This window comes from Nothobranchius furzeri, chromosome 1, assembly GCF_043380555.1.
Source record: "Nothobranchius furzeri strain GRZ-AD chromosome 1, NfurGRZ-RIMD1, whole genome shotgun sequence".
NCBI lineage: Eukaryota > Metazoa > Chordata > Actinopteri > Cyprinodontiformes > Nothobranchiidae > Nothobranchius > Nothobranchius furzeri.
Genome location: NC_091741.1, coordinates 64,673,225 through 64,697,668, shown reverse-complemented (window position 1 = coordinate 64,697,668; position 24,444 = coordinate 64,673,225). Strand labels below are relative to the sequence as shown.

Genomic DNA, 24,444 nt, shown 5'->3' with positions numbered 1-24,444 from the left:
ATCTCAGCCTACAGTTACAAAACACATGTGTTTTGAGAGTTGTGACTTGAAACTTGTCCACTGATTTTTTTACTAAATGAAAGTTTCGTGTTACGTACCAAAATTTACATGTTACAAAACAAGAAGTACATGCCACAAAATGAAAGTTACAGTTACAAAACTTGGTACAAGTTACATAAAATATTATCCCAATCCTAGCTCTATAAGACTCCTAGTCGTTTGTCATGCCTGCTGCTGTCTCACCATCAAAGCTTTGTCCATGAAAAACTCCTTTCCCGGAGTGCCGTCATTGTACTTGGTGTCGATGGCGAAGCACAAGAACAGGACGTCCACCACAATCTCAAAAATGGACAGGAAGCAGTGGGCCACCAGGAAGGAGAAGAGACACACGATGAAGAGCGGTAGCACCCACTCTGCATAATCACGTTGGTAGTTGAGGAGGACGACACCGGCAAATGCAGTAGATGTCATGATTAGGACCTGAGAAGACACATTCTTACGATGAGCATGGGTTCCAGATAGAGTTTTGACCTCTGTCAGGTCGCCACACAGAGTTTTATCTGTTCCAGCAGCTACAAACCATAGAAGAATCCCGAACTGCCTCTAAACCTAAACCAGGGGTCGGCAACCTGTTCCCATCAAAGAGCCATTATTACCCGTTTCCCACAGTAAAGAAAACACTGGGAGCCACAGCAGCCGTGGCGTTGTGGGCGGGGCCTACCCTCAGACAGCAGAGAGCTGCTCACAACAGGTGACAGCAGCCGATACCGGTCGCTCGTGTACGTCAAAGTTATCTTTCATAAGACGATAATCAATAAAACGATTTATATAAAAAGGATCCAGAAGTTGTAGCCCGTCTCTGCCTACAATATTTAGATATTTTTCACCCAGTTGGTGGTTTTACTGAGCAGGTGCCACTTTTGTCATATGTTTCTTTTTAAAACATGTTTAGACTGTTCAGAATACAAATCCAGGCTCTGTCACGTTTGCTTGTTGTAATTAAACTTTGTAGGTGGGGAAGGTCAGAAAAGGATCCGATCAATTTGTTTTCCCCTCATTTACAGTGACGGAGACAACGGCGCAGTGCGCCTGGCTCTGGTGTTAATCAAGTTAAATTATATCTCTTTACAACAATTTTCACAAGAAAACAAAACAGTTAAAAGCAGGGATTGTGTTGACCGGATAGTTCCCGTATTTGGCCGTTTATTTTGACGGAGAAAGAATAGAAAGAATTACCCCGACGCATGCAGACGAACTGACACTTTATTCGTTACGCACATCGCAGATGTAGCTAAATCACTCAAGAAATGATTCCCATCTGAACATCTGAGCTGGACACTGCTCAGCGCAGCTCACTGTCAGCGCGTACTACGTACGATGCACAGCGAGCTGAAGATGTGGAGAGGGGCTTGGAGCACGTCGCAGAACTAGAGCGCATGCAGGAAGATTCCTCCGACTGAAGCGAAACTTGTCACTTAGTAAATGTTCCCTGATTATGAAACCTTGGCTGAATAGCGCTTGTTCCTGTCTCCAATGTGGCGACACATCCAGGAGCCGTCTGAGGAGAAGCCCAGAATCTCACATCCTCGTCAGCTCAGAAAGCGCCGACATGATTACGCACAAGCGTGACCCATCAACCCGGTCTCACAGTAAGACCGGGTTGGGCCTGTTCAGGTTTACGCAGGCAATCTTTAAATTTATAATTGGCATACAGATGTAAAATTAATGCAGTAAAATATAAAGCATTTTATTTAATTATCCATTCATTATTTTACAAGCACAGAGAGCCGCATCAGATGGATGGAAGAGCCGCATGCGGCTCCAGAGCCGCGGGTTGCCGGCCCCCGACCTAAACCAACAGGTAGATTATCCTGAATTCTGAGAAAGACTTTGGCCCAGATATTCCTCTCATTAAAAGAACAACGCTCTCAAATCCAACTACAACCAAACTCAAACCATGGTAAAGTCTTACCTTCCCTAGGAAGAGCACAAAGTCTCCGACTGCGTTGATCGTAGCGACACGCAGTGCATTTTCCACCAAAATAACAAAGGCATCGCGTGCCGACCAGCAGAAGCTGGTGCTGTTAATGGCTGTGGCTGCATATGCATTCTGAGGAAAACACACAGATAAGGACTCGGTCAGACAGACTCGGAGGAACAGTCAGAAGGCTGGAGGAAACAATACCTGATTTAGGTAGTTGAGGCACTTCTCCAAACACCACAGACAACAGATGCAGGATTTGAGCAGACAACGAGCACACATGTTCTCCTGAAAACAACCAGCAGGTCATATGACTTCAAAACAAATCTTTATTTGTCAAACATTTGCACAGAACCCAGTCAGGGTGAAAGATGTTCTCACCCGTCCTTTGAGCTGGTTGTGGATGTACATGAGGAAGAGTCGAGGAATCTTGACCAGCGTGATAATGAAGGACCCCTTAGCGACGGTTCCCAGGTGGTACCGGACCAGCCTCAGAACCGAGGACAGAATTGGGGTCACTGGGAGCCTGTTCTTGTCCCTGAAGGACAGATTTATTGTTTACATGTGATGTCAGTGGTCCGGACTAGTGCAGTCTCGTATAATCGGGTGGGTGGTGTAAGGGCATGAAGGTTCTCACCTGGTAAAGTAGTACGTAACCACGGCGCCAGCTACAGTCATCTGTTGACAGGCCAGGATAAACTCACTGATCCAAACCAGGCCCACGGCGTGGTACCACGTCAGGTACTGCAAAGGACCTGTCAGCCTGAACTCTGTCAGTCCGGTCTCCTCATTCTCCTCCGGGTTTCCTGCAGAGCAACAGAACCTAAATTTTGTGTCTGTGTGTGTTTGCGTGTGTGTACCGTGTCATATGTGTGTGTGTGTGTGTGTTAGTGCGTGCGAGAGACCTGTGGTTCCTAGAAACAGCAGCACCAGGATCCAGTAGACCCAGAAGAGGAGGAGGGCGAAGAAGGTAACAAAAGGCTGTAGTGTGAGGAGGGGGAGGTGGGTGAAGACCTTCCCAGCGACATGGAACAGCGCGATGGTGAGTGCCACTCGTTTCCTCATGAACAGCATCAGCAGAAGCAGGATGATCTGAACACACACACACACACTCAGCACTGCTGACACTGAACAGGTGCTCCTGTTTGGCTCACATACGTACTGTGAAGACGGTGGCAGAGACAGCATACACCAGCAGCGCCTGGCCACTGTCCCTGCTTTGCTCCACCCTCGTCTCCTCTGGCTCCTCTTTCAGGACTTTGGAGGATGTGTCATTGCCGTAAAGTTGGTAGTCAATGTAAAACCACCAAAGGATACTCGTCCCAGCTGAGACACAGACACAAGAATTAGGGGGAAAAAAACTAAATAGATCACCCGTTCACCGGGACAAACATTACAACCCATCTCACCAAGGGATCCGAGAACGACCAGCGAGGTGAGGATCCAGACAAGGACAGCGGAGATGTAACGAATGATCACCATGAGGATCATGGACAAGCCTAAAAGACAGAACAGCCATTTAGGGTTCAGTTGTGTCTCAGTAACAGGCAGTGTTGTGGCCGAACGCGTTCATTGAACGATCGTTCGTGAATTTGTTCATTTTTTGTTGTGAACGTGAACTGAACTCGTTCATATTTTGCCCGACGAACGTAAAAGTGAGTGCGTTCATCCTGGCATGCGTGAACGGGTTTATGAACGCGTGTATGAATGAGTGTGGACTGAACGGGTGCCAAACATTGGAAAAGTATTTCATAAGATATATGTATATATATATATATATATGTATATATATATATATATATATGTATATATATATATATGTATATATATATATATATACATATATATATACATATATATATATATATATATATATATATATATATATATGTATATGTGTATATATATGTATATATATATATATATATGTGTGTGTATATATGTATATATATATATATATGTATATATATATATATATATATATATATATATATATGTATATATATATATATATATATATATATATATATATATATATACATATATACACACAGACAGACAGACAGACAGACAGACAGACAGACAGACAGACAGACAGACAGACAGACAGATAGATAGATAGATAGATAGATAGATAGATAGATAGATAGATAGATGAAAAAAGAACTAGTTCGTTTTTTAAACGACCTTTGCCAACACTGGTAACAGGTGACATTACAGCCTTTAGTGGCTCTCACCCAGAGCAAGGACACATAGTCCGATGATGATCTCTTTACTAGCTGCGACACCAGCGATCAAACTGTGTAAGACGCTGCTGTCCCCCACAAAGGTCACCACGGCCTCTGCAAACTTGGCGTAGCAGGAGACGTCCACCGGAGTGCAGCGGTTAAACACCGGCAGCGGCTTGCTGAGGACAAACACAGGGATCAGATGTCAGGACCGGTTCTACTGAAGATTCTCAAGAGAAAACTGGAACATACCTGCGTGGCACAGGAAGTTTAGGACATTTAGTGAATCTCTCAGGGAGACCAGGATATTTATGACCTGCTAGTTCATATGAACACAACTCAGAGCCTGGAAGAGAACCAGAGAGACACCACGAGACAGTGTCCATAATTACGATGATAAACAGAAACATCAGACCTGTGGACTCAGTGTAACAGGCCAACAGGTTCCTGAGAGGCTCCTTTTTCACACAGGGGGCTGTGGAGCTGTTAGGTCATGTGACCAAGGTCATGTGACCAAGTTATGGACAGTGAAAGCTGTGAGTCACTGACTGGTACCACTGACTCAATTCTCACTAATGCAGCCTTTGTTTCTGCTGTGCTGCCGGAGTGTGCCGGGCAGACGCTGCATCACGGTGATGAGATGGTGAACGTTGGCATGAATGGATGAATGAACGTAAACAAAGAGTCTCCCTATTTTTCTTTAAACATCTTTGGTGTGTTCTTACTGTGTTTAGTTTCCAATTCCATTTTTGGTTATTTTTAAAACACAGGAAAGGTTAAGAAAAACCTTTCCTAGGTTAAGAAAAACCTTTCCTGTGTTTTAAAAAGAACCAAAAATGGAATTAAAGAGTCTCCCTGCCGACTGGATTTCCCATCAACCTGATGTTCCTGCTGTTGCTCTGCTTTATGCACAGGTGTGATTCAGGTGTGTCTGTGGCGGAGTGATGAGCTCACCATTGACCATGGCAAACCTCTTCAGGTCCTGGTAGGTGTACAGCTCCTCAGAGGGACACAGGGACACACACAGAGCCAGGGACTTGATCTTCCTCTGGACAATATCAATGTTACAGGGGTCCAGAAAGAAGACAAACCTGCAGGAGCAGAAAACACAGGAACACATCTGACTCCAGAACTTCTACTGTGTCTCTGCTACGTTTTTGGTTTTGTTTTCTATCATGCTTTTCTTTCTGATATGTTTCGACATCCATTTCTTTGCTAAGCTCACCTCCGTCCCACAAAGCCCTATGCAATATGAATCGACTGTCGCTCAGCATTAGTCAATAGCGTTCGACATCCATAAAGATGTCAATAGAGCGTGCACACTTCCTACCTTCCAAATCCTAGACTGAGCAGCATTATGGAGAAGAAAATATCATTTCTATAGCGCCTCTCAGGATAAAAATCATGAGGCGCTTCACAAAAACAAAAAATGTAAAAATAAAAAAAGAATTTAGAAAATTGTTAAAAATCTATTTAAAATGAGCAAAAAATAGACAATTGTGATTAAAAATGTTAAGAAAGAGAGAGAGTGAATAGGAAAGAGGGAAATCAGTGGATCTTGAGGAAGGTGGAATAGGTGGGAAGAGCAGAATAAAGAGAGAGTGGTGAAGAAGGTCACACAAAAGCCAGCTTGAACAAGTGAGTCTTCAGATGCTTTTTAAAGGAGACCACTGAGTCCACTGATCTCAGGCTCAGGGGGAGAGAGTTCCAGAGTCTGGGGGCCACAGCAGCAAATGATCTGTCACCTTTGGTCTTTAGCCTGGTGCGCTGCACAACCAGTAGGCTTTGATCACTGGACCTCAGGGACCTGCTGGGGGTGTAGGGACTAAGAAGATCACCAATGTAAGATGGTGCTTGTCCATGTAAGGCCCTTTAGACCAGAATCAGGATCTTGAAATGAACCCTGAAGTTGACTGGCAGCCAGTGAAGCTGGAGGAGAAGCGGGGTGATGTGGGTGTGTTTGGAGGACTTGGTCAGAAGCCGAGCACAGGCATTCTGAACCACCTGTAGACGGTTCAGGGAGGTTCTGCTCAGACACGTGAAAAGAGAGTTACAGTAGTCTAAGCGTGAGGAGATGAAGGTGTGGAGAACTGTCTCAAGTTCAGAGCGGGACAGAATGGGACTCAGCTTAGCAATGTTCCTGAGATGGAAAAAGGAAGAGCGAACAAGAGAACTGACATGAGAAGCCAGGGTGAGAGCTGGGTCAAAGGTCATGCTAAGATTCCTGACAGAAGGTTTGGTGTGAGAGGCAAGCTGACCTAGCCTAGTGAACTAGACCAAATTCTTAAATAATACATTTATTTAGTCTGGCTTGCCAGGCTAAAGCTGACCAAGAGAGTCTCTGACTTTGGGAACCAGCTTGTCTGGGGCACAGATGAGGATCTAGAAGTGCTAGAACCACCTTCACAGCCACAAAAAAATACTCCCTGCTTTTACTCGAAGATAGACAAAAGTTAAGAAAAGACTAAATGAATGAGCAGCATTGTTTAAGCTTTATCACAGAAGCAGGGTGAGGGGTAAAGGTGTAATACATTTTTCCACCTCTAGGTGGTGCCCTCTGTGAAAAAAAAATACAATTTTTTGCTTCAATTGAAAAAAAAAAGATAATTTCTTAAAACAAATAAGCTTCTCAAAATGAAGAATTACTTTAACATGAATAAAAATCATACAAATGCTTCACAGTAAACCATTTCCATTTTAAAACCACCTTTTTATGTTTAGTTAGCAGGTGCTCACACACTGTCTTTCATCTTTATTCCTTTTTTTTCTGAGAACCTGAGGTAAAAATGAACATCTTCACCATCATTAACTGGTCCATGGACATATCTGCCTTTAAATTTGAACAAAGTGATGGAGATGATTGCTGAAGACATCTCCAACCAGATCCATCTACGTCCCAAATGATAAAACCACATCAGCATCCTTACTTCTTTCTGACACCAAATGACCTAGATGAATCACATCAGCTGATGTGTTGAAAACCTGCTGACTCATGATAAGCTGATGCCACATAAAAACAGTCAGCTATCGGAGTTCTGCTGCAGCTGGCCATTTTCATAAGAGATAAGAGCGTTGGCGTGGAAGAGAATTCCAGAACAGTACAAAGTTAGTTAGAATGTGAATGTGGGAGAAATGTGTGACTCACACTTTGTGATGCCATGCTTACTTCTTGGATTTTGTTGTTGTTTCTGACAATTTACTTAAATAGGGAGGATCTGAATCAGCTGCTGTGATAGTCTCTGAATTTATCAGAAGCAGTTTATTCAGTGCTCATCTTCATTAGTCTGACGGAGTAGAAGAACTATTATGGTTTATGTCTGTGACCTGCTATGGGTGACTTGGTTTAGACTTGTTTCCGTAGCTGTAGGAAACCCTCCCAGGTCTTTATGAGTACTGCATCAGCTGCAACACCTTCTAGCTGCTCCAACAGGAATAGAATAATGTTGGTGGTGTGTTTAGAGGCCTTGGGAATGGATGGGGAAAAAAACAGACATTTAAAGTACATATGTGTTGTTTTCACCATTAATCTCTGGAAATATCCATTGAAATCTTGCAGTAAACGAATTAAAAGACACCCAGTTGTTGAAAAATATTGGCAGTTTCATAACATAACCATAAAAATCTGTTCTAAAATACATGGAGCGGGTCTAAGTCTTTGGGTGACGCCATATTGGATGCCATGTTTCCTTCTACGGAAGTCTGTGACAACAAAATGCATTTACTGATTTATAACAAATGGTTACTTACAAAACTTTCACCATTTATAAATATTGTTGATTTACACATTTACCTCCACTCGTTGCCAGTGATGAAAAGGAATCTGATAAATGATAAATGACCCGCACTTGTATAGCGCCTCTCAGAGTAAGGACTCCAAAGTGCTTCACACTACAGTGTATCATTCATCCATTCACACACACATTCATACACTGGTGGGGATGAGCTACGATGTAGCCACAGCTGCCCTGGGGTGCACTGACAGAGGCGAGGCTGCCGAGCACAGGCGCCACCAGTCCCTCCGACCACCACCAGCAGGCAAGTTTGTCTTGCCCAAGGACACAACAGCAGAATCCTCTGTCCGGAGCCGGGATAGAACCTGCAACCTTCCGATTACTGGACAACCTGCTCAACCTGTTGAGCTACTGCTGCCTGATGTTCTTGTTATTTTGCTGGAGGATGCACTCCCAGGGATTTTTGACCCTAATGGCCATCCGTTGGTAAGGTCTTATTTACACACAAAAATAATGCTTGCTTGTAGTGATTTAGGAATGGACTGCCCCCTATCGTCAGGGAAACTGCACTGTCCCTTTAAACATTTTGGATAGTTTATAACACAAAAATTAGTTGACTCAGTAAAAGAAAACGGATACAAAATAAAGAACAAATAATGTTTCCGAACTATAAACTGGGGACAACAGCTGAGTCTGGATTGTGAGTAAACCTACGGCTGCAGACAGCATTTATCTCTACACGGTTGAGTTGAGTCGGTTTACATCCAGCAGGAGAACCTTGTACCTCTAAACCTCCTTAGAGGTTCGGGTAATAAAACTAACTGATATGCACACATGAGTCAGCAATCTCAGCTGTCCTCCACATCCCACTGGTGCCACATAACAACAGTCAGCTGTTGGGGTTCTGCTGCAGCTGCCCAGTTTCACCATTATTATAAGAGATAAGAGAGTTGGCGTGGAAGAGAATTCCAGAAAAGTACAAAGTTAGAATGTGAATGTGGGAGAAATGTGTGACTCAGCAGAACAACAGACCCACAAAGAGCGACAAAGCAACTCAAAGATTAAAAAACAAAACACAAAACAAAGAAATCAAAAAATACCTCAAACATACACCTACACGGTTAAACAGTTGTTGCTCTGCTTCAGCATTCTCAGACCCCCTCAACCTTAAACTCACCAGGACCTGAAACTTCCTCAGACCTCCGAACATCCAGGACCTCTGACTGTTTGAGAATGTCTCAGAAGGTTCTAAGACCATCTGAGACTGCACACCGGATACTGTTTCATAATTCAGACTGCCTTGCATGCCAGAGACTCTTACACCTTAAACCTCCCAAAGCAGGGATAGGCAACCCAGGTCTTCCGAGGCTGGTATCCAGCATGTTTTAGTTGTTTCCCTGTGTCAACACATGTGATGCAATGGTTGAATAACCAGTTCAGCAGCTTGTCAAGCTCTGCAGAAGCCTTATAATCATCTACTGATTAAAATGAGGGTTGTTGATGCAGGGAAACAACTAAAACATGCAGGATAGCTGACCTCCAAGTCTCAGTCTGCCTCAGACCTCAATCTCTTGGCCCTCAGCCTACCTCAACCTTCAGACCGCCTGAGACTGTCTCACATCTTAGACCACCTGAGACCTTAGACCACCACAGACAGCATTACAGCCAGTCAGACTACCTGGAACCTCCCACTATCTCAAACTCCATTACAACTCTAGTAGAACTTGAGTAAAAATCAGGACAAAAGCTAATAGAACAGCTTTAAAATGATGAATGAACCCTAGAACCCTAGAATAACTCCACACCTCCAGTAGATGTCCAGCACCTGACTAAACAGAATGGCAGCATAAAATTAAGAATTAAGTTACTACAGAGCTAAAGTTTTACTTTGTTAAAGACCAAGTTCAGTAACTTTTTTCAACACATTTGCAGTGGTCTCTAGTTTAAAGGGGAACTAGGCTGTTTTGGCTTGCTTTTAGAACTCCCTAGAGTGTGTTTGTAGAAACGAAAGCAAAAGGTATCTCCTCGCTGTGCGTTCGTCTTTTTAACACCTTAATCTAACAGCTGAAACGTCTCCTCAGCTTTCATTAGTGTCGACAGGAGTGGTTCATCACTAAATTCCACAAATCATGAGTTACCAATCATATTTCAAAAATTGCAAGTAAAAAACAGTTTCTCAATGAACTTGGCCTTTGAACTAAAACTTAATGGTGTTTACTAATGGTTTATTTTTCAGTAAAAGACACTCAGTTTAACAGGATGGTCCTAGCTGACTGGAGAACTGGACCTGAGTAAGAATATGGTGCTTACACATTAGCATCGGCACGGCCACAAAAGGTATCGAACGGCACCAGAATTTGGTTTCACACACAGGTCAGATATGTGTTTTCGGTGCCGAGGCAACTCTTTTTCTCAGACCTTTTCCCCAGCAGTCAGACTGGGACCGAAGCGACACTACAGACTGATTGGCCGGCTGAAATTACGCCTACCACCTCCGATCTGCGAGAAGAATGAGCCGGTGGGGGGGAGGTGTTCCCACATGCGCAATTCATTTTCATGCTGGATGCTGTTGAGTAAACTTCTGTCTGTAGCAAGGAGCCGCCGTTCAGTGTGGGAACGGGAGAAAAGAATGGCTCTGTGTGTGTGTGTGTGGGGGGGGGGGGTTGGGGCACAAGATTATGAGAACACACACAGCAGATTAATAAAATAATGTGGTTCAGAGTCTCCAAAAGTAACACAGCTCATGTCCACCTTTTGTTTACCTTATGGAGCGGACTTTCCCACTCGTATTAAATGCCGCCCACGGGCCCGGGGATTTCCGCATTCCTGAGAAGTCCCTCAGATTTATATGTGAACACTACACCGTCCGTTCGAGATCGAACTCATGCCATCCAGCCCGACCAAACCCCGACCGTGCCAACGCTGGTTCACAGATGAGTGTTCTAGAAATGAGAATTTTCTCCCTGACAGCTGGGACCCCAAGGGGCGATGTGTTATGTCCTCCTCCCACACACACACATACACACAGTCTTTCATCTCCACTTTTTATGTCTGAATAACATCCTCTCATCATTAACTGGTCGATGATGATAATAATGATGATGGCTGACTTCAGGAAGAAACCCCCTCCAACCAGATCCATCCACATCAGAACTGATTAAACCACAACAGCATCCTTATTTCCTTCTGACAACAAATGACCTAGATGAATCACATCAGCCTGTGTGTTAAAAACCTGCTGACTCATGATTAGCTACTGTGGTTTTCTGACCTTCCTTACTTAACCCCAGAGTTCTCAGACCAGTTTGTAAGGAACAATTTAGGTTGGCTTGGATGTGTTGTGTGAGACCTCCTGTGTGATTCCCTTACTCCTTCTATTTTCTGCTGACATTTAATAATCTGTGTTTAGTCTTTTGTATGTTTGCGTCATTTTGCTGAAAATGGTGCAAAACACTCACTTTCTGTCGGTGTGGTCAAGGCCGCTCAGCCGCACGCCTTCGATCTGATCGTTGCGTTGGCCACAGGTGTTGCCATAGCTGTCGTACCCAAAGATGAGCCGAGCCGCACCACCGGTGACAATGGTGAAGCCACAGATGCTACCCTGCAGGATAAAAAAAACTACATTTCAACACACACACAGCATCGCTCTGTCATTCCTGAGTCAGATCAGAAGATGAGCTATCTGGATCAAAGCTGTCTCTGTAGTGAATATTTATTAGTGTTGTAAACTGGACATATTTGACTGTTGTCTCTGCAGATATTAATAATAACAATAATAATAATAATAATAATAATAACAATAATAATAATAATCAGATATAAGGATTGAAAACCATCATTCCTACAGCAAGGATACAAGATATAAATCTTGTAAGATTTAGCTAATTTGGATTTGATCTACCAATGTGAAACAGAACCACGTATCAAATACCAGAACATGTTGAAATCAGCTCTTTGCTTCAGGTTCTACCCGGTCTTTAACTAAGTAGGAAAAATAAAAGCTATTTATTTATGTAGTGTGGCTGTAGTTTTACAGCATTAATGTATTGTGCTTGTAGGATTATTGTAGTATAATCCTAGCATAAGCTTGACAAATGGGACTGTCTAAGCTGTGTAATGTGCTGTAAGTGTTTTAATGTAAACTACTACTACATAACTGTAATATATAAGAACGAGTACTACCTGGTTAGTTTACCGCAGCACTACTGTCTGTTGACTGTTGATTCTACCACTGCTGTAGAGATCCAATGTAAACTTGTTCAGTGTTAATCAGAATTGTAGCATCACTCCTATGACTCTACCTGTACTACAACGTTACTGAGGCCTGGCCTCCTGCAGATCCCTGTAGTATTACAACAGTACTGTGGTGTTAATACTGCATCAATAGTGGAGAGGTACAGTACTGTGAACTGGTACTGCCCTAGGTCAATAGTACAGAGGATCATTAGTACTGTATGTTCTGTGAGTGAATGATGCTGATGCTGGTTCTGATTCAGTGTTCTGTCTCCGGTTACCATGCCGACGCAGAAGACTGTGAAGAGCAGGAACCAGGGCAGGTCCGTGCAGCTCCGGTCCTCCAGCGGTCTCCATTCTCTCTTTGTCCTCTGAAACACACAAACACGGTCACAGTCAGCGCACAGCCGGGCCTGCAGAACCGGACCCAGCCGCCCCAGTAACGCCCCATTTCCAGGACTGACAGCGAGGCCCAGATTCTCTCTAATCCTAACCTTCAACTGGGCCTGTTGTTCACCGGCGGACGGGCCCGGTACCGATCTGGCTGGAGAAGATAATTGGATTATCTGTTGGCTGTAATCCGAGCTCGGTCCTCTGATATTCGGTTTCCCTTTCACGGGTGAAATGCAGTCACAAACTGGACATCAAGGGCGCATGGAACAAGGACGATACCGAGTCGGACTGGACCGGACCGGTCGTGCTTACCTCCGCGCTACCGCAGCATCCCATTGCAGTCAGGATGGACGCGCCCGGAGCCTCACGGAGCCTCGCGGAGCTTCAGCTCAGCAGCAGCGGGGTCTGGAGCTCGACAGGCGGGTTGGGGGAACGGGCAGCCCCACGTGGTCCCGGAGCCCGAGTCCCGACGGTCAGACTGACTCCGGCCCGCTCCTCTGGTTACCGAACCAAGCGGGTATTAACGGCCGAGGGTTTGTCCGCCACACTTCCTGGTGGGCCGTCAGGTACAGCAGCCATTCATCTCATTACGCATGCGCAGATAGCGGTCAAGCCTAAACTAAACAAGAGAAGCTGCAGCTGCAGTACCGGCTTTGACCGCTAAAGGACGGCAAACCACAGAACGGCGCTGTTCCCCTGAATTCTTCACCGACTCATCAGTTCAATGACACAAACAGCTTCTTTATTTAAACTTCAATATTTCCAGAGGAAATAAAAATGTTTTAACACAACCAAAAGTCCTGTAACATTTTAAGTGTATTTTTTGTTTCACTTGATCATAATTACAAAGAGTAGTGTTTACACCCACGCATCACACACAAAGGGCGCACCAGTGGATGGCAGTAAGTACACATTCTGGAAAACACAGAACCAGATGCTTAAAATCATCAACTATCAACTAGATAATTCTGAAGGAATGTTCCCAAATCTACCAACTGAAAGTCCAACATGAGCTTTGCAGAAATCTCATCTGTCAAATGTCAACATTTGATCTGTAAATGATAGGAAAAGCAAAGAGAACCAAGATTAATACAAACGTTAAAGTTGTTGACAATGGCTCATTGGGGTTACCAGGGTAACCACACGCCTATATATGTTATTTTCTGACAATAAACTTAATGAAGTGGTTAAGAGAAACTTAGGGAACCATGAGCAGCAGAAGGCTCTGATGGTAAGACAGGAGAATGTTGATGTTTCACTCGCTTTTATGGAGGAGATACAATGAGCTTAAAAACAAAGCACTTCTGGTCTGGCAGAGGATTTGAGCTAAGATATTACTGAAGTCTATAGGAGCTTGGATTCACACTGCTAGGATTTGAGAGAAAACCATCGTGTAATTTAAACTGGCTCTTAAAATGTTGCAGTAGTAAAAAGAGTTTGAAAGGAATTGAAATAAAAGGTTTATGTGACATCATCACCAGTCATCTAAATGTGGAAAAATCATCAAAGACAACAAAACACCAGTTCAGTCACGTCACATCTGTATTTCTGTGAGCTTTTAGAATTTCCAATGGTCTTTCAATTGTGACGTCTACCGGTGTTGTCCAGCTCCAAAGACGACAGAGCTTTCCCGCCTGATTCACTAAAATCCCATGTTGTCTATTGGTACATTAATCACAGGCTTTAGTGTTTTTGTCTCCCTCAGGGGACGCATTGATAGCAAAGGTCACAGCTCACTATTACCAACTGAACATGTTATAACCTGCATGTTCAAGCAGGCCAACAACAAACATCTGAATGGTGAGGTCTTATTTCTTGTCAAACTGCAGGAGGAGAAGAGTAGGAGGAGCGGATTTGACCAGAGTCAGAACCTGGTTCTGATAGTCTGTTCATCAGAAGCTATGAGGACAACATGCTGTTCTGTGGCACGTCACTCTGATCCTTGTATTTTATTTTCAGACTCTCATCACAATCCTCCAGTGAACTTCTACTCCTCCTACTCTTCTACCTCCTCTTGCTCCTCCTGTTGGACAACAGAAACATACTCCATCTGCTAGAAGGAAATATGTCTTTTGTCCACTTTCTTCAACTTTTATTAACCCAAATGGAAAAATATTATGTAATGGCCAGAAACAAGAACTGAAACCAGGTCAAAAATCAAAGTCCAAAGAAAACGTTTTTCAGACCATCAGAAAGTATGAAGATCTGTTGATCCAGATAGCAGGAATATCTGGACTGGATCAGGAGTTCTGGACTGGGCTAAAGATAAACCTGTCCCATTCTGACAGAACCATTCAGGTTATTCCCATCAACTCTAACTTTATTTTACACAGTACTCTTGTACAAACATCTGCAGACAAACATGTCTTTGGCCATTTCCGTGGAAATGTGTACACAGTGGTCCTGATGCTGCCACTCTGTCCAACTCAGAGCCACATTAACAGTCACATTTACTTTTCAATGTTTATCTTGCTTGTAGGATTTTTGTAGTACTCCAAAATACTCTGTGGAACCATGTAGTACTACTACCCAGAACTACTCTGTAATAGAATTATACTGCAGCAGAAAGCAGGTGGTGCTCAGAACTCTACATCAGTAACTGGATCTCTTACCATTCTTTTGAGTCGAACCTGCTGTTGTGAGCTTGAAGAGTGACGTTTTGGGTCCATGAGCCTGCGAGGTTCTGGTGGTTTTGGTGTGTTCTGATGGTCTGAGAGGGTCCTGATGGTCCAGTATAGTCTTGTTGCTGCTGTCAGTACAAGAACAAGAGTGACGTGGGTCCGATCCAACTGCAAAGAACAACAGAACTTTTGTCTTATTGTTGACTGTTGTACCAGGCTGAACAACGATTGTGTGCGTGCGTGCGTACGTGCGAGTGAGCGACCATGTGTGCGCGCCCGTGTGACAGGACAGATGGTGCTTTGTTCTTTCCATCCTTGTTTGAGCTGTCCAGCAGCGCACCCTGCTGCTTCTTTTGATTCTTTTTCACCAATTGGTAGATGGCCTTTATTTATATAGCGCCTTCTAGAGTCTTAGAACCCCCCAAGGCACTTTACAGCAAAACATAAATTAATAATTACACTTTTTTGTGAATAAAATGTTTGGTTTTTATCAGACTGTTTTATGTTGTTAGAAAACACCTGCTTAAAACAGGCCTGAAACTTGTGCCTGAATGTGTCCCTGATTAATAGATTTTGTTTGTGATCACAGTGAATAAAAAATTACTGCATATCAGTTAAATGCTGTTTTCTAATTACTATGGAAGTCTCTAACTGAGGAATCTTAGCCTAAGGAAATAAATCCTGAATGTGATGAAAAATGTTTAAACTAGTAATAGATTATGCTGTTTCAACAAAGAGCTGATCTCTACAGTTTTTATTGTGTGTAAATTTGTTTTTTCTCACAGATGAGAAATCTAAAACTCAAGTTTTTGTGGTTCTTTCAGCTGAAATACTGCTGCAGATTTAAAAGAGAAAGTAACTTTTTCTCACTTAAAATATATGGCGCGGTATGCGGGCCAAAATTAAGACTACTGCCCAGCGGCAGGAGGCTATATAAATTCTGAAGCAAACTACCGACCTGATTAATGATAAGCTGGCACCGGTAACTGAGAGGCTGGCGCTTACTGAGAAATAGCACCTTTACCGACATTACCACTAGATACGCTAGCGACTAGCAGCCCTCGGCTGGTCATTGACTGGTTCACACACTCCCTCTGCTGTATATTAGCATGGATAAGCTAGTGCAGTATGGGGGCCAAAATGAAGACTACTGCCCAGCGGCAGGAGGCTATATAAATTCTGAAGCAAACTACCGACCAATGATAAGCTGGCACCGGTAATTGAGAGGCTGGCGCTGCTTACTGAAAAATAGCACCTTTACCGACATTACTACTAGATACGCTAGGGACTAGCAGCCCTCGGCTGGTCATTGACTGGTTCACACACTCCCTCTGCTGTATGGATAAGCTAGCGTTAGCCTGGACGAGCTGGCGTTAGCATTGGAGAGGCTAGCCATTAACGTGCCTAGGCTGGCCACTAGCTGGATTTTCTGCCCCCTCGACGGACCTTTAGCATGGATAGGCTGGCGTTAGCTTCGGAGAGGCTAGCCATTAGCATGTCTCGGAGAGCCACTTACTCAATTAGATGTGGGGTTTCCTTGTACATATTATATAGTTTTAAAAAGATAACATCACAATTTAAATAATTATTAACCTGTAATTCAATACAAAGGATTTAAAATCTAAAGATGAAAAGTACAAACTAGTTAGCTCTGGCTTTTTCTATGTGCAAGAAAACCAAACTACATAAATAGAAAACACCATCAACCTGTAATTAAGAGCAACATGGAGTTAACGCACCTAATCAATGCTAACAGGCTGTCGGCTTGTATGACAACGCGTTCTGTCAAAGGAACAACTGTGATTGCAGGTCTCATAGTATGTCATCCGTTTAATAAAAGTTAAAAAAAACGCATCTAGTAGAGTAAGTGACTCTCTGAGACATGCTAATGGCTAGCCTCTCCGATGCTAATGCCAGCCTACCCATGCTTAAGGACCGTCGAGGGGGTAGGAAATCCAGCTAGTGGCCAGCCTAGGCACATTAATGGCTACTCTCCAACGCTAACACCAGCCCTTCCAGGCTAACGCTAACCTATCCATGCTAATAGACAGCAGAGGGAGTGTTTGAACCAGTCAATGACCAGCCGAGGGCTGCTAGTCCCTAGCGTATCTAGTAATAACGCTGGTAAAGGTGCTACTCCTCAGTAAGCAGCGCCAGCCTCTCAGTTACCAGCACCAGCTTATCATTAATTAGATCAGTAGTTTGCTTAGGAATTTATATAGCATCCTGCTGCTGGGCAGTAGTCTTAATTTTGGCCCCCATACTGCGCCATAAAAATCAAACACCTCTTGTGAGCCCACCTAGATCATCTGGGCACACCTATGTGCCTCAGTCACAGATATTGTTTCTAAATTCAGTTCAAGACTGCTGGTGGTCTAAACAAAATCAACATTTTAATAGAATCACCAGTCTTGCCCACCTAACATCTTCAGATATAATAGAGACCAGGTGCACCCTGGTCCTGGAACGTCGGTATCCAACATGGTTTTGTTGTTTCTCTGTGCCAACATACCTGGTTCAATGGTATAATAATGTGCTCAGCAGCTCATCAGGCTCTGCAGCAGCCTGTTAATCACCTGCTGATTGAAATCAGGTGCGTTAAAGCAAGAAAACAACTAAAACATGATTGATAGAGGCCCTCCAGGACCAGGGATGGGCACTGCTAGAGGTTAAAGGTCGACCCTCTAATCCAGTGGTAGGCAGTCCTGGTCCTTACTAGTGCAGCTATCCAGCATGTTTGAGATATTTCCTTGCTCTAATCAAGTGAAGCAGATGGTTTATACAATTCCCCTCAGTGACCTGTGTGTTGTTTTGAAGCAGCAGTGAACAGTTTGTCCTGCTGTGACTCATTTCTAGTGTCCACAGTGGGCAAGAACAGATCAAAGTTCATGAAAAGACAAAGTAGAATCAAAATGTCCAACAGGGATGCCTGGAACTAGACATACGTTTGTAAAGTCTGACTTCCTGTCAGGTTTGGTTCGACTTGAGGGTCAATTTTGGCGTTCAAGTCTCAGTCTCGTCAGAACCTCAGAGTTCTTCTGATATGCAAACTGCTGAGTAGTAGCTGTTATCTGGATCCAAACCTGCTGATCAATCAGGTCATCGTGTCACTGAACAAATACACCAGACTGAAGTCAAACAGGTTTTCATTACTTTATAGGCTGATCATCAGGATTAATTGATTATTGATTAAAGGCCGTCTGAGCTTTAGCAGGGCCTCCACCAATGTTCCTAACCAGATAATAAAGTGTTTAACTAGACTAAATGATTTCCAAAATAGCAGCATGAGTCATTCAGTATAAGCGAGAGTTATTGACCTCCAGGTGAAAGGACAAAACACAAGTCTAAGCTATTGAAAACCACAGCTCACAGGGGAACCGGTCTGGTTTCCAAGAACCAGAATTTTCTCCTACTTTCAGATCAATGTGGTCGAGTTTTCATCTTTTTGACCACTTGAACATTTCTTTTACATAAAATAGAAAACTGTAACAAGGACCAGCATTGTTAAACTGGGACCTGGTCATGATTTTGTGTTATAAAGTTTTAATTTGTTACCAGTGAGTCATACTTTTCCTTGTTTTCAGTTGATTGTGAGTTCTCTGTGCCACAGCTGATTGTTCTCTCTCAGCTCACTTGCCCTGTCAGCTCTCACAGCTGTCGTCAGTAATTGATTATATTAATAATCATAGCTCATTCGTAATCAATCAAGCAGTTCATTTTATTTTTAGAAAGAAAAAAGTCTCAAATAAAAAAGGGGGCATATTTAATATTTAATTAAATCGAGATTGTGTTACATCATATTCATGCCCTCGCCCTTTATCTCTCAGTCTGGCCAAATGCAGACCTTACAGGCCAATGAAGAGACATCAGAATTTACCCATAAAGCAATAATGAATTTATTATTGTTGTCATTATGGGCCATAATGACAACAATAATAAATTCATTATTACTATTGTTGTTGTTGTTGTTGCTGTTGTTGCTGTTGTTGTTATTGTTGTTGTTGTAAATGAAAACAAAAAACTAAGTAGGAAAAGTTTATTAAAGGCCGGAATGATACAGTGATTTAAAAAAGATAAGAGATAATTAATAATAATGATATGAAATAATAATGATAGATTCAAGGTGAATTTCAATAAACAACAGAATAATAATAATTAAAAAAAAGAAGAAAAATGACATTAAAAAATGTTGTCAGCTGGATGTAAACATTCATAATCATCTGGTAACCATATTATAACAAAAGGGAGAGGAGATATAAATGCCTGTGGTGGCTGAATAAATGAGCATTATTTACTGATAGATAACTGAGTGCGTATGCTGTCTGTGTGAGAGGCACGTGGCATCAGTATCTTTGTGTTTGATTTAGTTTAAAATAAGACAGAAATGAATTGTGCAAGTTATACTGTCAGTATATTACATAGGTATTCTACCTAAAGGGGTGTCTCCTGGTTCATTTTTTTATTGATTGATGTTTTATCGATAGATACCGACGAGAAAAGGTTTGTTCTGTTTAGGTAGAATGTTTTAGAGTCATTAGAGTTGACCCATGGTTCCTAGGTAACAAAGTGATGGAGATTAACTAAGTTACACCATAATGGATCCTGCTGATTCTGAGTCTGTCTGTCTCCTCCCTATATATTCAAAGTAAACATACATTATCAGAACAATTTAAGAATCCACTTATATCAAAAGTGCAACTTTTCCGTAACCGGAAATGTGATAGTGCGGGGCTTTTATTTTGACAGTCACAAGCAGAAGCAGCGTGACTAATTATTATGAATTGACTCCGGTGAGTTGAGTTTAGTCCCGGGAGCGCGGAACGGCTCGGAGCAGATGCTGCTGGAGGGAGGTGGAGGACTGTGACCTGAAGTGGGGCTCACCGGGAACGCGGAGTGTTTTATCCTCTCTGGAGCCCAAACAGGAATCACACAGAACCAGGAGGCTGAATTAGTTCTCTCCTCAGAACCGAACCGCACCGCAGGTTCGTTATAGAGCCTGGTCCGGTGGGAACACACTGGTGAGTGAATAAAGTCTGATTTTATTTTATTTAGAATGTTTTAAACTTTTTTTATAATTTGAATTTAATTTCTTGGAGCTGCAGTGGCGGATCTTACCGCTGGGGGCGCTCGCCTCTTCAGTTGATTACATCAGATTTACTATCAGAGGCTCCCTGCTGGGTCTGGGTCCAGTCTGCAGGTTATGATCAGAGGTTCAGGCTTCATTTTGTCATGAAAGTTCAGCAGCTGCTGTTTCTGTCTGACTCCTGTGATCTGCTGACCGTTATTGATCAGCATGTCAGAACCGCTTTCCTCTGCTGGTTCAGTCAATCAAACAAATCTGAATATTTTAAAGTTCAGATAGTCACATGTGGAACTGTCATCAATATAGAGTTCTGTCTAAATCTACGAATCCTCCTGATTCAGTCTAAACCTCTGATCCAGTTCTCATCTCTTGATTTTTCTTCCCAGCAGGAGGACTGAATGTGGGTTTGAATCAGGAGTTCTCCAAACATTCTGAAGGAGATTTTCTTTGGACTAGTTGATTAAATTGTCAGTTTTTGTTTCATTAACAACATTTTCAGAGGTTTGTGTTTAAGCCTTAAAACTCTGAATCATTCAGACAGAAAAAGGCTCCTAAATCAATCGATGAGCTGGAGGTCAGTTAAATGGATCTTTAGGCTCTTTGGTACCAGCAGCCTGTTACAAAGACACAAGCTGGCTGTGGTTCTTTATAAAACCACCAAAAATGACTCCATCTGACAGGTATCTGAATTTCAGCTCCTACCAGCAGACTCTAGGACAGGTCTTGCCTCTTGATGATCAGAGGTCTCCTCATAGCATTAGTTCTGTCTCCTTCTGGGGAACGTGTCCTGCGTGACCTCACCAGAAGACGTGTTTGGATGAAACTGGACGAAAGAGGTTTTGTCTTGTTGCTGTCCAGCAGCTGGTCACAGTTTTAAACAAACCGACCCGAACCAGTAAGGGAACCGGGGGAGAAAGCTTGAGTACTAGTGGGTTTTGGTTTCTGCTGGTATTGATCTGCAGCCTGATTCTGATCTGTATGATTTAATCATTGTTACAACTTCTTTCAGTCTCACAATGCAAACGGGTCAGAGGTCAGTAGTGGAGGTTACACACACACTCGCATGCACACACACCTTTTGAACCAGCAGGAAACCCAATCAGCTTGGCCTCATCATCAGTCATTTATTGGTTTGCTGTCATTTTTCTCATCATGGCTCTGATATGACCAGGACCTCGGTTTCTCTCAGAACAAGGTCAAGACTGGTGGTGGAACCAAATAGTTGTGCTGTTCTAACTACAAACAGGAAGTAGCTATTAAGTTTGTCAGTCAGGATCATCTGGATGACGTGTTTTTTTCATAGATCGCCGAAACCTACCAGAATCTGTCAGGCCAATCTGACAATCGTGAGTCATCTAAGAAGTTGTCAAGAGTTCTGTTTGACTTTTAGAGAACTTTTTCCTGGTCTTCCTAAGACCTTATGTAATTCTGTAGCTCTGACTTTAATATTCACGATTAACCAATCTGCATGGCTCTGTTACTTAGATGCTTCCTCTGATGCTACAAACGTTCCTCCTCTGAAGAAGGAAATGGAAATGTTCCTACAAATGCAGTTCAAGTTGCTACTGCCAGCTACAGTTTTTCTCAAAAGAAGGAGGAACGGCCTCCAATAGCTTAGAGATTGATTTTTGTAGCTCCCACATCAGACCTTGGAGAACCATCTGTGACAGTTTAATAAACTTCTCAGTGGATCGAACCAAACACCAAACTCAATCTTTATTTTCATTTATGGTCCTGATGGTTCTGTGAGGAACATTCAGATGATAGTTTTTACCTTCATGTTATTGGACAGTGGAGCAGGTTAGTTCCACATTATGATATGACTGAAGATGTTCCTTTGCAGCTGATGGATCAGTGTTGGCGTTCTTAGATCTGATAAGTCAGCACCTTCTGTATCAGTTCTCCTTTGACCCTGACACCTGTACGTGTGTTTGTGTTTATCGCAGAGTGAGTGGCGGCAGGTGATTATTCCTGCACACCGGCGGTGGCAGCAGACATGTCCGTCTCCACTCAGCTGGGCCTCCTGCTGTGGAAGAACTTCACCTACAGACGACGGCAGACGGTGAGTCCTCACATCACTTCCTGTTAATGTACCACATCATCTCCAGTCTTCTGTTCTGTTGGGTTTAGGTTCTTGTTTTCTTCTGTGTCCTGAAGGTTTTACAAGAAGAACCAAGTAGACAGCAGCTTTTTAGCTGGGTCTTGAGTCCAAATTGTTGTTTAAAGTAACTTCTGTGTGTTACTGAATTGTTGTGTTTGTATGTTACAGCTCCAGCTCTTGGTGGAAATCGTCTGGCCGCTCTTCATCTTCTTCATCCTCATCACTGTGCGACTAAACTACCCCCCATACGAGCAGCATGAGTGTGAGTTCACAGATTTATCACCTGGATCGGTCATTATTAGTTTGCTGTAAAACTGTGATGCTTCCTCACTCTTGGATCTGCTGGAGGGTGAACCAAACTTTTGTTTGGATTTGTGCTGTTTTTGCACTCTTAAACCTCTGAAACATGTGTGAACATCTCCTGATGGCCTAACCTGTTATTATCTGAGTGGCTAATCACGATTAGTGTTTATGGAAACAGGAACTGTCCAAATATTCTGTTTTAATCTCAAACATCAAGAACTTGATCTTCTGAATGAACCAAACCAACCTGATGCGGTTATTTTGTTTTGATTGGTTCTGAGAATGCTGAGTCTGCTGGCTGCTCCTGTGAGCAAGCATCTGTGGTCCAAACACCTCTGGGTTATCAGAACAGAGAACGACTCGGCTGGTACCAACATGGTAAATGGCCTGTATTTGATAAAGCACCTTCTAGATTCCTGGACCCCCCAAGGCGCTTTAGAACACAATCAGTCATTCACCTATTCACACACACATTCACACCCTGGTGGTGATGAGCTACATTGTAGCCACAGCTGCCGTACGCAGGCGCCACCGGTCCCTCTGAGCGTCTTGCCCAAGGACACAACGGCAATAGACTGAGCAGGGCTCGAACCTGCAACCTTCCGATTACGGGGCGAGCACTTAACTCTTGTGCCACCGTCGCCCTAAACATGTCCCAACAGCGGCACCAGATGGACAAAATCTCTGGTGTGACTGTATTTTACGTTTTATTAAGGAAAGCTATGTTATGACAGTCTCCATCTGCACTACGTGAGACAAAGACATGATGTAATGAAGGAAACAGATTTATTACGCTGTTTCTACCTGTTTATTTTACAGCCATTGCAACGTTGGCTTACATCCTTGCTTACTGTGGTTTTTGTGTTTGAGTCACCCTTTCCTGTGAAATATTTTCTATTTTCTATTTGCTAATGTATCTGGAGCTTGTGAGTGCATGTTTACTAGATAAAACTAGTAAAAAAAACAAGTGTTTGGCTGAACGAGTTTGATTACTATATTTATTATCCTGACAGCATCACTGGCAGGAGAGTGTGTTTCCGTGTGTGCGTGTGAGTGAGAGAGAGAGAGAGAGAGAGAGAGAGAGAGAGAGAGAGAGAGAGAGAGAGAGAGAGAGAGAGAGAGAGAGAGAGATGTCTTTCTCTGACCTGTGATTAGTTCTCTCCAACCCTGCCAGATGCACGCTAGTAGTTCTGTTAGAATGGTTCTGGTGTTTATTAGATGTTTATGACATATTATCTGTCAGTTGGGAAGTCACTCATAAAGTTCTGATACCCTTGTGTTTAGATTTAACTTGGGTTTCTTCAGTTCTGCTCCTGTGATCCTCAATTACCCACTGCAGGAGGTTAATGAACCAGACCCAAGTGGATCCTCAGTCAGAAACTCAGCATACATTTGGGTTCGTTGGGTTTATCAGGTCGAAACATGCGTCTGCATGCAGGACCGTGTCATGTTGATACCAGCTGGAGGTCTGTTGGGTTTAATGATGGGGATGCTCAGCGGGGATGGCTCAAACCTTCAGTTCTGGTCAGGGAACAGCTGTCCTGGCTCTGTGTTCTGGTCCAAAGGTGAGCTTCATGCAGAGTGGTGGACATTGGTTCTGTCCTTTCAGATTTGAAAACCTGTTGTCCTGCAGAATCCAGACTGAGATTACATCAGACATCAAAGTTTGAAACAGCTGGATGTCTCTGATCCTTCGTTTCTTCTCCCAGGAGCTTTCTCAATTCACAAACCTTTTTCTGAAGGAACCAAAGAGCTGCTGGGAGGACATGT

At 43.2% G+C, this 24,444-nt stretch overlaps 2 protein-coding genes across 5 annotated transcripts in view; one reads left to right on the top strand and one right to left on the bottom strand.

The window, feature by feature from the left end:
- The window catches only part of slc44a1b (solute carrier family 44 member 1b), a 37,925-nt gene that overhangs the window by 9,631 nt on the left and 3,850 nt on the right, over positions 1-24,444 (bottom strand). Inside the window, exons 3-16 of one of the 4 annotated variants that reach the window (XM_054739431.2) lie at positions 15,179-15,355; positions 12,455-12,544; positions 11,399-11,541; positions 5,164-5,300; positions 4,462-4,555; positions 4,219-4,388; positions 3,391-3,480; positions 3,144-3,307; positions 2,887-3,073; positions 2,619-2,787; positions 2,363-2,519; positions 2,186-2,269; positions 1,973-2,110; positions 244-480 (exon numbers count right to left, since the gene is read on the bottom strand). In XM_054739431.2, the coding sequence (XP_054595406.2) occupies positions 244-480; positions 1,973-2,110; positions 2,186-2,269; positions 2,363-2,519; positions 2,619-2,787; positions 2,887-3,073; positions 3,144-3,307; positions 3,391-3,480; positions 4,219-4,388; positions 4,462-4,555; positions 5,164-5,300; positions 11,399-11,541; positions 12,455-12,544; positions 15,179-15,235 (1,917 nt within the window). In that variant the 5' untranslated portion in view covers positions 15,236-15,355. Of the gene's footprint in view, positions 1-243; positions 481-1,972; positions 2,111-2,185; positions 2,270-2,362; positions 2,520-2,618; positions 2,788-2,886; positions 3,074-3,143; positions 3,308-3,390; positions 3,481-4,218; positions 4,389-4,461; positions 4,556-5,163; positions 5,301-11,398; positions 11,542-12,454; positions 12,545-12,878; positions 13,034-15,178; positions 15,356-24,444 lie in introns of those variants that run through there. The other 3 variants (XM_054739430.2, XM_015952499.3, XM_070549960.1) reach the window with 3 other exon arrangements.
- The window catches only part of abca1b (ATP-binding cassette, sub-family A (ABC1), member 1B), a 39,207-nt gene continuing 34,749 nt past the window's right edge, over positions 19,987-24,444 (top strand). The window contains exons 1-3 of the mRNA XM_015952529.3: positions 19,987-20,205; positions 22,217-22,332; positions 22,540-22,633. Coding sequence (XP_015808015.1) covers positions 22,267-22,332; positions 22,540-22,633 — 160 coding nt within the window. The 5' untranslated portion in view covers positions 19,987-20,205; positions 22,217-22,266. The remainder of the gene's footprint in view (positions 20,206-22,216; positions 22,333-22,539; positions 22,634-24,444) is intronic.